Here is a 13290-nt window from a genome sequence, read left to right on the forward strand (position 1 = left end):
CCATTCACGAGTGTTATAAACAGTTATAACTTAGCACTGAATAATTGGTTGCTATGGCAACGGCTGCAGTACAGGTTGAAATCATTTCTCCCTCCTGCGCTGGGTCTGACGAGGAGCTTCATCTACATATGCTCAGGTTCCGGCCCAAGCCGGGTTATTTTACAGAAATCAGAATTCACGACTTGCTGCCTGTCCCCCCTCCCAAAAAACCTGCTGCGGCAGGGTCCCCCCCGCTCCGCCCCTGCCCCAGGGCCCTCTGCTGCCTCCGCCCGCCGCCTTGTGTGGTGGCACCTGGCTGGAGATGGGAGAGGAGTGTGCCCCTGCCCACATCCTGGGGGCCGGGATCTGGGGCGGGGGGGCAGGACCCTGCTCTCTGGCCGCAGCGCACTCCAGACCCTCTGAGATCTGACAGCTGCCAAGCCAGGCTCTCAGCACTGGCGGGGAGGGGGCAGCTGTGGCCGAAGAGCCACCTTGGGGGCCTGTCTGGCACCGGCTGGTCCTCTGCAGCTCTTGTGTCCACCCCGCCTTCGCCTTCAAGAGCCGAGCTGAGCAGAGCCGGAACTGCATCTCTCTCAGTAGAGAGCGAGAAAAGGGGGGGAGAGCGGAGAGAATGGAGGAGGGGGAGGAAGATGAGCGGGAGGAGAAATGAGAGAAATGAGAGAGAGGGCACGCGAGACAAGGAAGAGGGAGGAAGCGATGGATGCGGCCGAGGGGCTGAGCTCGGGCCGCAGCGGCCAGAGCAGGCTCACAGACAGGCAAAGTCACATGTCCAGGCAGGGCCGGAGGAAGGAGACATGGACCCGCTGATCGCGGTCCCCCACCCCACCTCACCCCCGAGGCGCCGCTGCCCAGACACGGCCCATCCCCAGCTCCTTCCTGACCAGGGCAGGAGGGAGGCATCTGCTGTACCCTCTACAAGAGAAAGCCCAGCCCTGCCTGGGGCCGGAAGGGGAGGAAGGGGGACACCCACAGGCCCCTGCGGGACCCAATGGCCCTTCAGTGGCACATGGGAACCAGGCAGACCCAGCCTGAGGCCTGCGACCAAAGACCACATGTAACTGCTCTTGGCTCCCAGCCTGCCTCTCCAGCAGCTGCAGGAAAGAAGTCGCCGAGGAGCAGGGACGAGGCTTGGCCCCAGTCACTCAACCCCGGGACCCTGGAATCCACCGCCACCCCACATGCAGAGCCTCGGGTCTGCGGGTTAAGAGCGGGGCTGCGGCAGCAGATCTCACGGCCTCAAGCAGTAAGTCGGCCCCCTGCACCCTAGGGCCCTGATTCTCTGCCAGGAACGAGGGCAGATCTGCCACCGGGGGCGGGGATTCCAAGCCCCCTCCCCATAGCGGGGGAGCTGGCACAGGGTCCCCTTCAGTGAGGGAGCTTCCAGGCACGTTTCCCCCCTTGGCCTCCCCCGCCTCCACTTCCCCACCCGGATAATGGGGACCAGGAGCTTCAGCTCACAAACCTTCCCTGGTGCAGCCCACATGCCAGCCCTGGGGTCAGAGGTAGGGTGACCTTTCAGTCCAGGGGCCCAGGCAGTGAGGCCAAGCTGAGGGGCAGCAGAGATGGCAGGTGGCATCAGGGGCAGCCATGGGCTTGGGAAGAAAGGGCAGCCTATGGGTGCCAGAGGAGGGGAGCAGCCTGGCATGGCCACAAGTGGGCAGGGAGAGGCTGGGTAGCTTTGGCAGGAGCCTGGACAGGAGCCAGGACAGCAGCACAGGGGCTGGTCCAGGTGAGAAACGCTGACCCGGCCTCCCCAGAGAGCACAGGCAGGACTCACGTGGGCGCCTCGGGCTGGGGAATGCCAGGCTCCCGACAGGCCAGCCCTGGGCTGACCACCTCAGGTCCCCGGGGCAGCCCCTGCCCTCCAGACACTTCCAGACTGACACCTGGATGTCCCCAAGGGCCTCTGGCCTTCCTGCGGCACCCTACTGGCCCACAACTGACTTGTCCCCAAATAAGCAGGAGGGTGGATAGGCGATGCCCCCAACCCTGACTGCAGACACAGAGCAAGGCTCTGACAGGTGCAGACAGTGGCCCTGGGGGAGATCTGAGGAAGAGAGTCCAGTCCTTGTCCCCTGCCCCCCATCCCACTGGCCCGCAGCATCCTCAGGAACCCTTGAGAGCTGGGTCACACGACACCCTCCCCCACCATGAAGCCTCGCAGGGGACAAAGCAGAGGTCCACAGGGGCCTTTGAGGGCACATGAGAACATTCCAGCAAGCAAGAAAGCGCAGGTGCACACGCGTGTACACACATGCACACACACACACACACACACACACACTGCTACTCTGCCCCAGGGTCACTGAAGGCCTCAGTACCCTCCCCACCGCCTCCCCTGCGAGGCTGCCCCGGTGGGTCTCCTGGGGGCAGGGGGCACGAAGGCCAGACCTGACAACACGTCCCCTTGGAGCAGGCAGGCCGGGGGGACCAGGCCTGGGGGAGCGGCCGACAGCCCCAGGGCCGGATCTCAGCAGTGTCACTGTGACCCTGGAGCCCGTTCATCCCTGAACCTCGTCTCTAAAGCAGAGTACACACCCCGTGAGGCTACTTGCAGGACTGAGTGATGCCAAGAAGAGGTGGCAGCCATCACGTGGCGAGGAGACGGGAGTTCCCACGGTGCCCTACAAGGGCGAAGGGCTTTAAGCCTGAGTCAGCCTTAGCTTCCCCTCTGCCCCCGGGACCCCCAGCTGATGAGGAGGGAACAGCAAGTCTGCGTGGATGCGTCCTGGAAACGCTCTCGAGAGTCAGCACCGGGGGCCCCGGCCCCCACCAGGCTGTCCTGTGTCCCATGTTTAATGTTTCATCAGGATTCCAGCTCCCAGTGGGAGAAAGGGCCCCTGGGTGAAGGGCTGCGAGCGCCGGCGAGCCCGTGTTGTCACAGCCCAGGACGGCCACCCAGAGCAGGAGACTAAACGCCGGAAACACCCAGCTGAAGAAGACAGGGCACGCGAGAGACATCTCAGGCAGTGTCCGTGGGCACGGCCCATGCCAGGCATCAATCAGTTCGGGTGTTTCTCGCTCAAGCTCGGCTCTCGGGGCGCCCCCTCCCCCGCCCCCCAAAGGTTCCATGAGCCCCCGTCTTTCTCCCCAGGCCCAGGCGGAGCAGCCACGACCCCCGCAGGGTGACCTCCCTCACCTCCTTCTTCTTCCTCTTCCCTTTGGACCTGCTCTCCTTGAGCTTCTTGGGTTTCTTCTTCTTGGGGAGGCTCACAGGCTCCTCGGGGAAAAAGTCATCAAAGGCTTCAAGGCCACCGTCTTCTTCTTCTGGAGGATCAGGAGGGAGTGAGGGGTTACTCTCCCACGTCCCTCAGGAGACCCCCAGGGACACAGAGTGGGGGGGGGCGCTGGGACGGCCAGCACCCCTGCCCCCCAACCTGGCCCGGTCATGGGCACCTGCCCTCCCCAGATGACCCCGCCCCTGCCCGCTCCCACTTATACCCCCGGCACCCCCAGTCCTTCCCCCCATCTAGCTCCCTGCCCTACCCCCGCCCCTCAAAGCCACCCCCAGACCCGTGGAGTGGAACCCCAGCTCCCGGAGGCTGTGTCACAGCACCCTGCCTCCCTGGGCCTCCCTTCTGTCATCTGGAAAATGGGGCATGAACCACCTTCCCTGCTTGGACGGAGCTTGGGAAGCTGAAGCCAAAATGAGGGCCCAAGTAAGCGGCCGTGTCGACACGGCTCCCCGAGGAGGGATCAGCCCCACGGAGTCACGAAGCCATCTCCAGCTGGCCCTGGAGACAGAGCAGGCCCATCGCTGCCCTCCAGAGGCCCCCAATGTGGCCCCGAGACAACCCTCATCAATGCAGAATGACAGGGACATACAGGTCACAGCATACTGGGAACCCGTGGACCGTGGGGCTAGTGCCCGGGGGTCTGGAGGAGACAACAGACGGAAGATGCCGGGAACCCCCTTAATGGGGACTGGAAGGCCACCTGCCCCCCACGTCCTGCTCCCACACACGCACCCACACAGGTCCACTCCCTTGTCACATGCACAGGACATGCATGCACAGCCGGTGCCCCAAACCAGCCAGACTCGGCAACGGGGACAATGGGACATTCCACAGAGAGACGTGGGTTCCCTAGAAGCTGCTGTCTTTCCTGAATCCCTCGCTCCTTCAGGAATGGGAAAGGCCACCGGGGAGCAGCGGGGTGGGCAGTGGGTGTCACCGAAGAACCTGCTGCTGACATGCTTCTTGCTGCCCCCACAGGGAGCATGTGGCCAGGGTCTCACTGCCACCCAGAAAACCAGGGGCAAGAAAGGGCACACACCCCAAGTTCCTGGGCACCGGACGTTGGCCCCAGGGGGAGAACGGGAGGGTCCCCTTGGGAACAAAAGGCCACAAGAACAAACCACCCAGAGGAGCGCTACATCTGTCCACATGGGATGAAGGAAGCTTCCAGAAAGAACCAGCCAAACCTCCCAAGAGTTCACAAAAGGGGCCCATGAGAAAGCCACCCCTGACGCCAGTGGCCTATCCGCCACCGCCACTGCCCATGTGCTCAGTGAGGGCAGGGGGGGGCGGGGGCGCCAAGAGAAGCACCACGGGAGTGGGGTTCCTCACGCAGTCTGGGGTCTCCCTTGAGTGGGACCCCACTGCGGGGCTGTCACCCAGGGAGACCCTGAGGGGGACGAGAAGCACCAGGCCACTCAGGTGACTTCCATCTGGAAAATGGGCAGAGTATCCCTGCCGCATCACATTTAGGTAAGAGGGCCCCCCCCAAACTAAAATCATTAAAAATATATACAATAATGCATATTATTTTGGCATAATGCAATCAGTGGCATCTTGGGAACGCTGGGACAGCACAGCGGGTTAAGGATCCGGCATTGCCGCACCTGCGGCTTAGGTCACAACTGTGGCTCAGATCTGATCCCTGGTCCAGGAGCTCCATATGCTTTGGGGCAGCCAAAAAGGAAAAAAATAAAAATAAAGTAAAATAAAATATAACAGGAAAAGTCTTCTAAAGAAAACCATCCTGGGTGTTGAACATGTCAGAGCCACCGATGCTTGGACACCGTACCCACCCTGGACACGCCAACCTCTACTCCCCCCGCATCCTCCACGGGGCCCACCCAGGGGCCTGGGACCACCCACCCCCGCCCCCAGAGTCCCTGGCAGGGAGGGAAAAGGCTCCCATCACACTCTGGACGCAGCTAGAGGGCACTGGTGACTCTGGTGGCCCAGTGGGTGCCCCTGCCACCCCCACACCCCACAGCGCCCATCCTACACATACCACCGCTACCAGGGGAAGGTGGGGGACCACACCACTATCTGGGCACCCTCTGCACCTTGCTCCCAGGGGGCAGGGGCCATGGCATGCCCAAGGCCCAGCTCCTCCCCATCCAGCTGGGCAAACACAGACTCCTGACTCCAGGCAGGTCAGGAGCTGCCACGGAGGAGGTGGCCTGCATGCTGACCATGCCCCGCAAACCAGCCCAGTGGTCCTGACTGGCAGAGAGGGGCACTGCTGGGGACAGGACCCGTGGAGGGCACGGCTGCTGTGACCTTGGCCAGGGCTAGGGCACACGGTGTGAGCAGCGAGGGCGGCCCAAAGCTGGGTTTACCACAGAGGCCTCGAGCGGAGCCAGGCTGAGGCCACAGGAGCTGACCCTGTCCTGTCCCCAGAGCCCTGACACAGGAGGAGAAAGGATTTTCGAGGCAGGTGAAAGAGTTCCTAGAGTCGCCTAGAGTCCCCCTGGAGTGGATGGCTATGGTTGGCAGGGAGCCGGGCTGGGGATCTGAGGCCTGTCCCGCCTGCCCACTCCCCCTCCCGCCTCCACTCTCCCCCCACCCCCTGGAGCCGCAAAGAGACCGCCTGGGCAGAGCCACCCCCGCACCCTGGCAATGCCCAGCACAGTTATGTAACAGGCCCAGCTGACGCAATTGGGAGGGGCCTCTCCTCCTTCCTCCTACCACCCCGTCCCCGGCCCCCTCAGCAGGGCAGTCCCCCAGACTGGGAAGGCCAGCCCAGAACGCAGTCCCAGACTGACCGGCCAGTAGAACAGCCAAGGGGATACACAGGTGGTTGTGGAAGATTCTAGAAGGAAGCCTGTGCTCTCCCCTGGGCCGCACCCCCTCCCTGCCTGGGAAGGCCTGGGGGGCTCACTCTGGCCCTACTCCACGCCCAGAAGGACAAGGCCTCAGGCCCTCTGCCCTTGGAGAGAAGACCTCCTCAGCCCAGGGCCCTCTGCCTGGTTAACTCCCTCCTCTCAGAAAATTCCAGAGTCGGCACAGGAGGAGGGAGACCCCGCCCTGCCCACTCCCTCCTCTGACAGGCCCTTCCTCCCCCACCCGGCTTCTGGTGGCTCTGAGGACACCCAGGACTGCCTTTCTGTGACACTGCTCCCCGACACCCCCCTGATCCACACCCGGGGCTCCCCCCAGCCCCGCCCCTCCTCCGTCCTCTGCAACCGCCCTGAGCATTTCCTCAAACCAGACAGACCAGGGGAGTCACATCCCAGCAACTCTCCCCGTGCCATCGGCCCCTCACAGGGCCCAGCCAGTGGGAAGGTAGGATCCCGCCTGCCCTGGGTGATCGTCCCGAGGAGGGGTGGCCTCGAGACGCCTTGTGCTGCCAGCTCCTGGCCCCGCCTGGCATTGGCCTCCCGCACCAGCCCTGCCCCTCCAGGGCCCGAGGCTCCATCGATCCCAGAGGGGCTATAATTAGGACCCATTAGCCCTGTTCTGTCTCCCTGGGGAGCGGGCGGGGGAGGCTGCTTCAGAGACAGGCAGGGCTTCTGCTGCTCTTCCCCCCTGAGCTCACCCCCAGCCCCCCAGGGGCTCCCTGCATGGCTCTGGGGTCGCCCGGCAGAACCCCCAGGCTGCACTGCAGGGTGCAGCGCAGGCAAGGGTGGTGGACCCTCTTCCTGGGCAACACTGTAAGTCCCCAGGTCCACCTGCGCCAGGCTGGAGGCAGCGAGCACAAGCTAATTCACGTTCATTCATCTACTCCATGGGGCAGCCTGCGAGGCGGTGCTATTATTATGCCCGTTTGCAGAGAAGAAAACCAAGGCTCCCAGGATCTCACCAGAGTGCCCACATCTCAGTTTCACAGTCGGCAGGTAGTACAGCCAGGATGGAGCTCCAGCAGGTGGCTCTCACCGTCAGGTGTGGTCCCCATGCCTGCCCCTCCCTCCAGGCATGGACTCTCCCAGAATTCAGATTTTTCCCACATTTCCTTAACAAATATTTAAACAGCATAGCCCGTGTGCCAAGCTCGGGCACACCCTGGGGACACTGAGGTGACTCTGGAAGGTCACCTGGGGTCCCTCAGTGGGTCAGGGCTACTCTACTGCCAGACCCCACCCTCTGCCCACCTCCTGCCCCAGTCCTCCAGGGGAGGGGCAGCTGCAGAGCCCAGAGGGGCCTGGGCAAGAATGCAGCCCCCCGGGGAACTTAGCCAATACAGGCCATCAGAGCAAAACAAATGATTGTGTTGGAGTTCCCTGGCGGCTCAGCAGGTTAGGGACCGGCACTGTCACGGCAGCAGCTTAGGTCGCTGCTGTGGCTCGGGTTCAATCTCTGGCCAGGGAACTTCCACATGCTGCGGGCATGGACAAAAAAAAAAGCCTATGACTGTGAAAGGAAAAAGAGTTGGGTTATCTGATCTGGGGTGGCGGAAGGATGTGGAGAGGTCAAGCCAGGACCGGATCAAGAGCATCAACATCCGGGTCCAGAAAGGAGAGGAATCGACACACGACACCCTCTGGGGAGCCTGGGGAGAGGGGCTTTTCCCCTCCCCCAAGCAGGAAACGAGACCACCTGGTGGCCAGGGGGAGGGACGGGGCAGGGAGCACCGGTTTCAAACCATCCGCCCTCCCTTGGTGGGGCGGCCCCCAACCCCTTCCCCGCAGAGCCCATTTCTTCACCCTTAAAATGGACCTGGTACCGCCTTTCTCATGGGCTGTGAATTAGAAAGTGAGATGCAGTCTAAACGCTTGGCAATGGCCCAGGGCTGCGGGAGGGTTAGGCTGGTGGGTGCTGAAGGAGTAGATGGGGGGGGTTCGTCTCTGGTTTGCACCCTGCTGGGCCAGGCATTCTCTGGACCACCCGAGGGCTGGCCGAGGAGGGGGCGCCAAGGCTGAGGTTCCCATCAGTCCTTGCAGTGCCCCTTTCACCACGGGTGTGATAATGGGGGGGGGAGTGCGTGCTCCAACCCAAGAGAGGATTAATAATTTATTTATGACATTTAACAAAACCCAGACATCACCTCACTGGCGTCTCATCAAAGAAAGCATCAGGAGGAGCGCCGCAGGCAGGCAGGCGGGCGGGGAATAGGTGAGGCTTTTAACCTGAGGGATTGGGGCCGCCAAGGAGCAGGGGGGAGACCCAGAGCACTGATGGGGAGAAGGAGGAAAGGGAGCCGAGCGGGGAGGGGTGGGGAGATAATCCCCCAGGGCCAGGGAGAGACAGGGACAGAAGGACACAGAGAGGGACAGCCAGACAGAGAGAGGCGACGACTCGGGGAAGACAGACCGCGGACCTGGAGACAGGCAGGCAGAGGGACAGACAGGAGGACAGAGTGAGAAGCAGAAATAGGGAGAGGGAAATAAGGACATAGCCAAAGAGGTAAGGCAGAAAGTCTCGAAAGTTTTACCTGCAAAAACCTCAGAAATTTAGACATCCTGTAATGGGTTCAGCACTTGGCCCAGAAAAGACACACAGGAAATCAGGACTGGGCAGATGGATGAATGGACGGATAGACAGACGGATGGTGGATGGATGGACAGATAGATGAATGGACAGATGGATGGATCCATGGACTGGATAGATACATACGTGGATGGGTGGATGGAAGGAGACTGGGCAGGATGGATGGATGGATGGATGGACAGACGGATGATGGGTAGATGACTAGACGGTGGGTGGTGGGTGTACAGCTGGTTTTGTGGCTGGATGGGTAGATGGCTGGGTGGGACGTGGATGGGGGATGAAAAAGCGGGTGGGCAATTAAAGGAACTGAAGAAATGATCAATCCCACAGGCCAAGCCACTGGGCAAAGTGCGCGGATCCCTTTACGCCTCGTCCCAGCAGCGAGTGTTAGACATGATCAAACTCCCTGCGATGCCCCAAACCCACGTGTCCCCAGAGAGGGGGGAGCAAGCTAAGAGGGCACAGACCTTCGGGAATCATGGCTCCCTCTCCCTCCCGGGCCCTGGGCCCACAGAGGCCTAGATGCTCACGTGGCTGGGCCGGTCCTGTGGGCTGGGGGGCACGGGCCAGTCAAGTGCCAGAGGGGCCACGCTGCGTGGCCAGGAGAGAGGCTGGGCTCCTCAGCTCTAGGAAAGCCACCTGAGTGTGTGAGACTGAGAAAGGGCGGGGTCTTCCCGGCAGGGAACTCAAGGGGCAAAGGCCTGGGGTGCCCCCTCCCTCGCCTCTCCCAGGCCCCCCAGCTTACTGGATGAGGGTACACGTCTTGGAAGCATTTCCTTGGGGAAGGCAGGCCGACTGCCCTCCTCGGAGGGTGCCAAGGATAAGCCACACTTTATTGGGCACCTGTTATGCGCTGGGGACTGTGACCTAAATGTTCCACATGCACCGTCTCGGCCGCCCTCATAATAACCCCTCTATGAGGTAGCTGGTGCGACAGCCCCATTCCATGAGGGGGGACACTGAGGCAGAGGGACTGGGCAGCTTGCCCAAGGTCAGGCCGAGAACACACAGCAGAGGTGGAGCCCCCTGCCTCCTGGGCCCTCCCCTGGACCTGCCCTCCGCATCCCCTGGAGAATGTGGCAGCTAGGGGCCCTGAGCCCCAGAGGCAGGCACCCACTCTGCCTTTCACCGGCCTCACGGCCAGAGAGTTGGCAGGGCCGCGCCTGGGGGGGGGGCAAAGGGGAACAGTGCTGAGCTGTGGGGGGGGGGGCGAGCCGAGTGAAAAGAGCCACCTGACAAGTAGTGAATCCACTGTGGCAGATTTCACACTGAGTGTGACAGCTCCCAGCACACTGGCTCCCCCACCCGCAAACTGCCACGTGTGGGGCCTGCCAGCTGGAGGTCCCTTCAGGCCACGGCCATGAGCTCAGGCGGAGGCTGCAGAGGGGCCACAGAGGAGGGCTGGGGGCCAGGTGGCCAGCCCTTGAGGAGAGACACGAGGTCCGGGCTGAGGCTGTCATCACGTCCAAAGGCCAGGGGGACCCAGGGACTCCCAGGCCTCAGACAATGGGGCCACAAACCTCTATCTAGCATCCACGGCCCCAGGCGCGGGGCACACTGGGTGGTCAAAGGAGTCACATTCGAGGGGGGAGCCGACAGTCACAAGGCAGCTGATGATAATATTTCAGGGAGTAGGAAGTGCTGCCAAGAAAACAAAGCATTAAAATGGGCCTAAGAATGACGGGGGTGGGTGGGAGGGGGACGGACACTTGAGCCAGGAGCTGGGACCTCGATGGCAGGAAGGCAGCAGTCATGAGCCGAGGAAAGAGCCTGTCGAGGCCACGGCCAGTGCTCAGGGCAGGATGGAGCCTGGGAGCTTCCAGAAGCATCGAGGAAGCCAGGATGTGAGCAGGAGGTGGGGGCGGAGAAGAGGGTGGGCTCGAGCAGCGCTCTGCGATCCGTCCAAGCCGTGGGGGTCTGGGTCTGGCTTGTGCGGACCAAGGTGACCCTGACTGCCGAGCGAAGCCTGGGCGGGGAGGACAGGATGGGAGACTCTGGTATGGACGAGCCGGAGGGGACAGTGGCTCAGACCAGGGGCAAGGCGGAGAGGAGCTGGGAGCTCGGAAGGCTCAGGACACACTCTGGTCTTGCTGAAGGACAGGCCTCGGTCTCTGCTCTGCAGGGCTCTGAGAGCGGTCCCAGAGGCCCTGGGGACAACCCTACCCCCAGGCCCTGCCCTGGAGCCATGGGTGCCAGCTGGAGGGAGACAAGGTGGAGGACAGGGCACCCTGACCAAGGCCCAACCCCTCTGGCCCAAAGAGAGTGAGTTGGGTGTCTGCCAGCCTTGGAACATCTGCCCTGGTCCCCTCCCCTCCAGATCCTCTGAGCCCTGGGGCACAACAAGGAGAGCCAGAGTGGGTGGGAAGGGAAACAGGGGATCCATCAGGGAGCTAGAGAAGTCTGGAAAATAAGCCATGTTCAGCTGGCCACTGCCCCCACTGGTGCCACAAAGGGCCACGCCCCAAGCACCACCAGGATGCCCGTGAACAGGCTTACGGAGGAGCTGGCTTGCTGGGCAGAAAACAGCCGTGGATTTTCTCCTGGGCCCTCTCTGTGTTTCCTTCCGGAAAATGGGCCTAATTCCCCGGACCCCAGGAAGCGACGGTCAACTATTGTCCAAGCGACCACGCAGCGTGGGCCCACCTCCTCCTCACTCCCCTCGCTCCAGGAGGCTCTTTGCAAACTTGGCCGAACTGTCCAAACGGGCTGGGTGAGGCCCCAGGCACAGCATGAAAGCCCGCAAACAAGTGGGGAGGGGGGGTGGGGGAGGCCCTCCGGTGGGCGTGGCCACCTGGCGGGAATCCCTTGCGAGGCGGGCCCTCCCCCCTCACCTCCCGCACCCCGGAGCCCAGGGGCCAGTCTGTAGAATGGTCTCCCCTCGGGGGCAGGGGCTCCTGGGGCCAGACGGCACCTTCCGGGGCCAAGGCGGGCTCCCGTGCCTCCCGCAAGTCTCTCTGGAGCCCAGGAGGGGCCGCCGACGGGGTGCGGGAAGCTGAGACCGAACAGTCCCCGGGAAGAGGAGGAGGAAGGCTGGCCGACCGGGTGAGGCCCTGCCCAGCTGCGCCGGGAGGGAAAACGTCCCGAACAAATGGGGAGCAGTTAACTAAAGAATCGCCCTGCAAGGGCGACGCACGAGCCCTGTTTCTGCTGAATTCTGGAGAGGGATGGGCCAGGGCGGTGGCCCTAGGAGTCAGGCCCGGAGCCAAAGCCCGGTGGGCTGGGAACGCCACTACCCGGGCGACCGCGGGCTGGAGACGCTGGCCGGCGCTAGGGCGCGCCAGGACGACGCCGGCGGCCCCGGCAAAGTGCTTGGGAGCGGCACTCGCGGCACCCAGCGGCCGGGGAACAGGGAGCGGGAGTCCGAGCCCGCGCGCTCCAGCCCGGAGCCTTGGTGGGCCTGGAGGGCAGCCAGGGCGCTCGCGGCTCGCCCAGCACGCCCGGTCCTCCGCCCGCTCCGGGCCCCACCCAGCCCACCCTGCGGCTGAGACCCCGGGGCCGAGACCCTAGGGCTGAGAGAGGCCGGCTCCGGGTATCCGGTCCCTCCAGCCCCCGCCAGGCCCCGCGAGGTCAGGGGTGCGCAGCGCGAGCCGGGAGCGCCGGGTGCGCGGCACCCGCCGCCGAGCGCGATTCCCGCCCCCTTCAAGGGCACGCGGGCTGACCCCCGCGGCGCCGCGCCCCCTCCCCTCTCCGGGCGCCCGGCGAGGCCCCCAGCGGTCCTCTGCCCGCGCCGCGGCCCGGGTGGCCCCGATCGCACCCGCCCTTGGCGGCCCGCGTGCCGCGCCCCGGCGATAGCCCAGCCCCGCGCCCTTGGCTGCGCGGCGCCAGCAGGGCGGGAGCGCAGCCCGCAGCCCAGCGCCCCCTCCCGCGCGCCGCCAGCGCCGCCCGCGAGGTCCGGCCGCGGGGCCCCGGCGGACCCCGCGCCCCCCGCAGTCCCGGCCCCGGGCGCAGCCGGTGCCCGGCTCACCTGACATCTCGTCCTCGTTCTCCATCTCGTCCGCGAACAGCCGCGGCAGCTCCTCCTCGGTGCCCAGCGGGCCCCGCATGCCCGGCGCGGGGGGGAGGGGAGGTGGGCGCCCCCCCTCCCGCCGGGCGCGGTGCCAGCCTTAACCCGTGCGCTGCCGGACGGGCGCGCGCGGCGGGCGAGGCGGCCTCAGCGAGAAGATGGCGGCCGCCTGCCCCCCCACCCCCCCAAACCTCCACTCCCCCGTCTCGACCCCCTTCGTCTCGGCCGCCTTCACCCCGCTCCCCGCAAAGCCCGGGCTGCTCCGCCCACCGCGCCCGGCAGCCCGAGTCCCGCAGCCGGCCGAGGTGGCGGCGGCAGCGCCGGCTGCACGGAGGCACGGCGGGGGGGCGGCACACATGCCCGGATTGTGACGTCCAGTCTGGTTGCTGTGGCAACCCCATCCCATCGTTCCGGCAGCGCGACTAGTTAACAGCAGAGAACAAGTTGAGGGGACTAGTCCTGAGCCTCTGGGTGCGGGGTGGGGGCAGAGCCCTCCGGCAGGGGGAGCCGTCGAGGCGCCCGCGCGCCCGGGGACCCGACGGCCGAGCGGGCAGCGGGGACTCGGGCGGGCAGGCCGGGCCCAGTGGGAGGCGGGGAAACGCCAGCCCGCGCACCCCTAGCGGGACC

At 64.4% G+C, this 13290-nt stretch overlaps 1 protein-coding gene across 5 annotated transcripts in view; it reads right to left on the reverse strand.

Annotated features, from left to right (window-relative positions):
* Nucleotides 1-13025, reverse strand: part of CHD5 (chromodomain helicase DNA binding protein 5) — a 69564-nt gene extending 56539 nt beyond the window's left edge. For all 5 annotated transcript variants that reach the window (XM_084962644.1, XM_084962643.1, XM_021095238.2 and 2 more), the window contains exons 1-2: nt 12625-13025; nt 3140-3267 (exon numbers count right to left, since the gene is read on the reverse strand). In XM_084962644.1, coding sequence (XP_084818770.1) covers nt 3140-3267; nt 12625-12703 — 207 coding nt within the window. In that variant the 5' untranslated portion in view covers nt 12704-13025. The remainder of the gene's footprint in view (nt 1-3139; nt 3268-12624) is intronic.
* Between the last annotated feature and the right edge of the window lie 265 nt (nt 13026-13290).

Source organism: Sus scrofa, chromosome 6 (genome assembly GCF_054392235.1).
Source record: "Sus scrofa isolate SSC_HxYL_T2T_F1_AM1 chromosome 6, Sscrofa_HxYL_maternal_Yorkshire_Landrace_v2.0, whole genome shotgun sequence".
NCBI classification, from domain to species: domain Eukaryota; kingdom Metazoa; phylum Chordata; class Mammalia; order Artiodactyla; family Suidae; genus Sus; species Sus scrofa.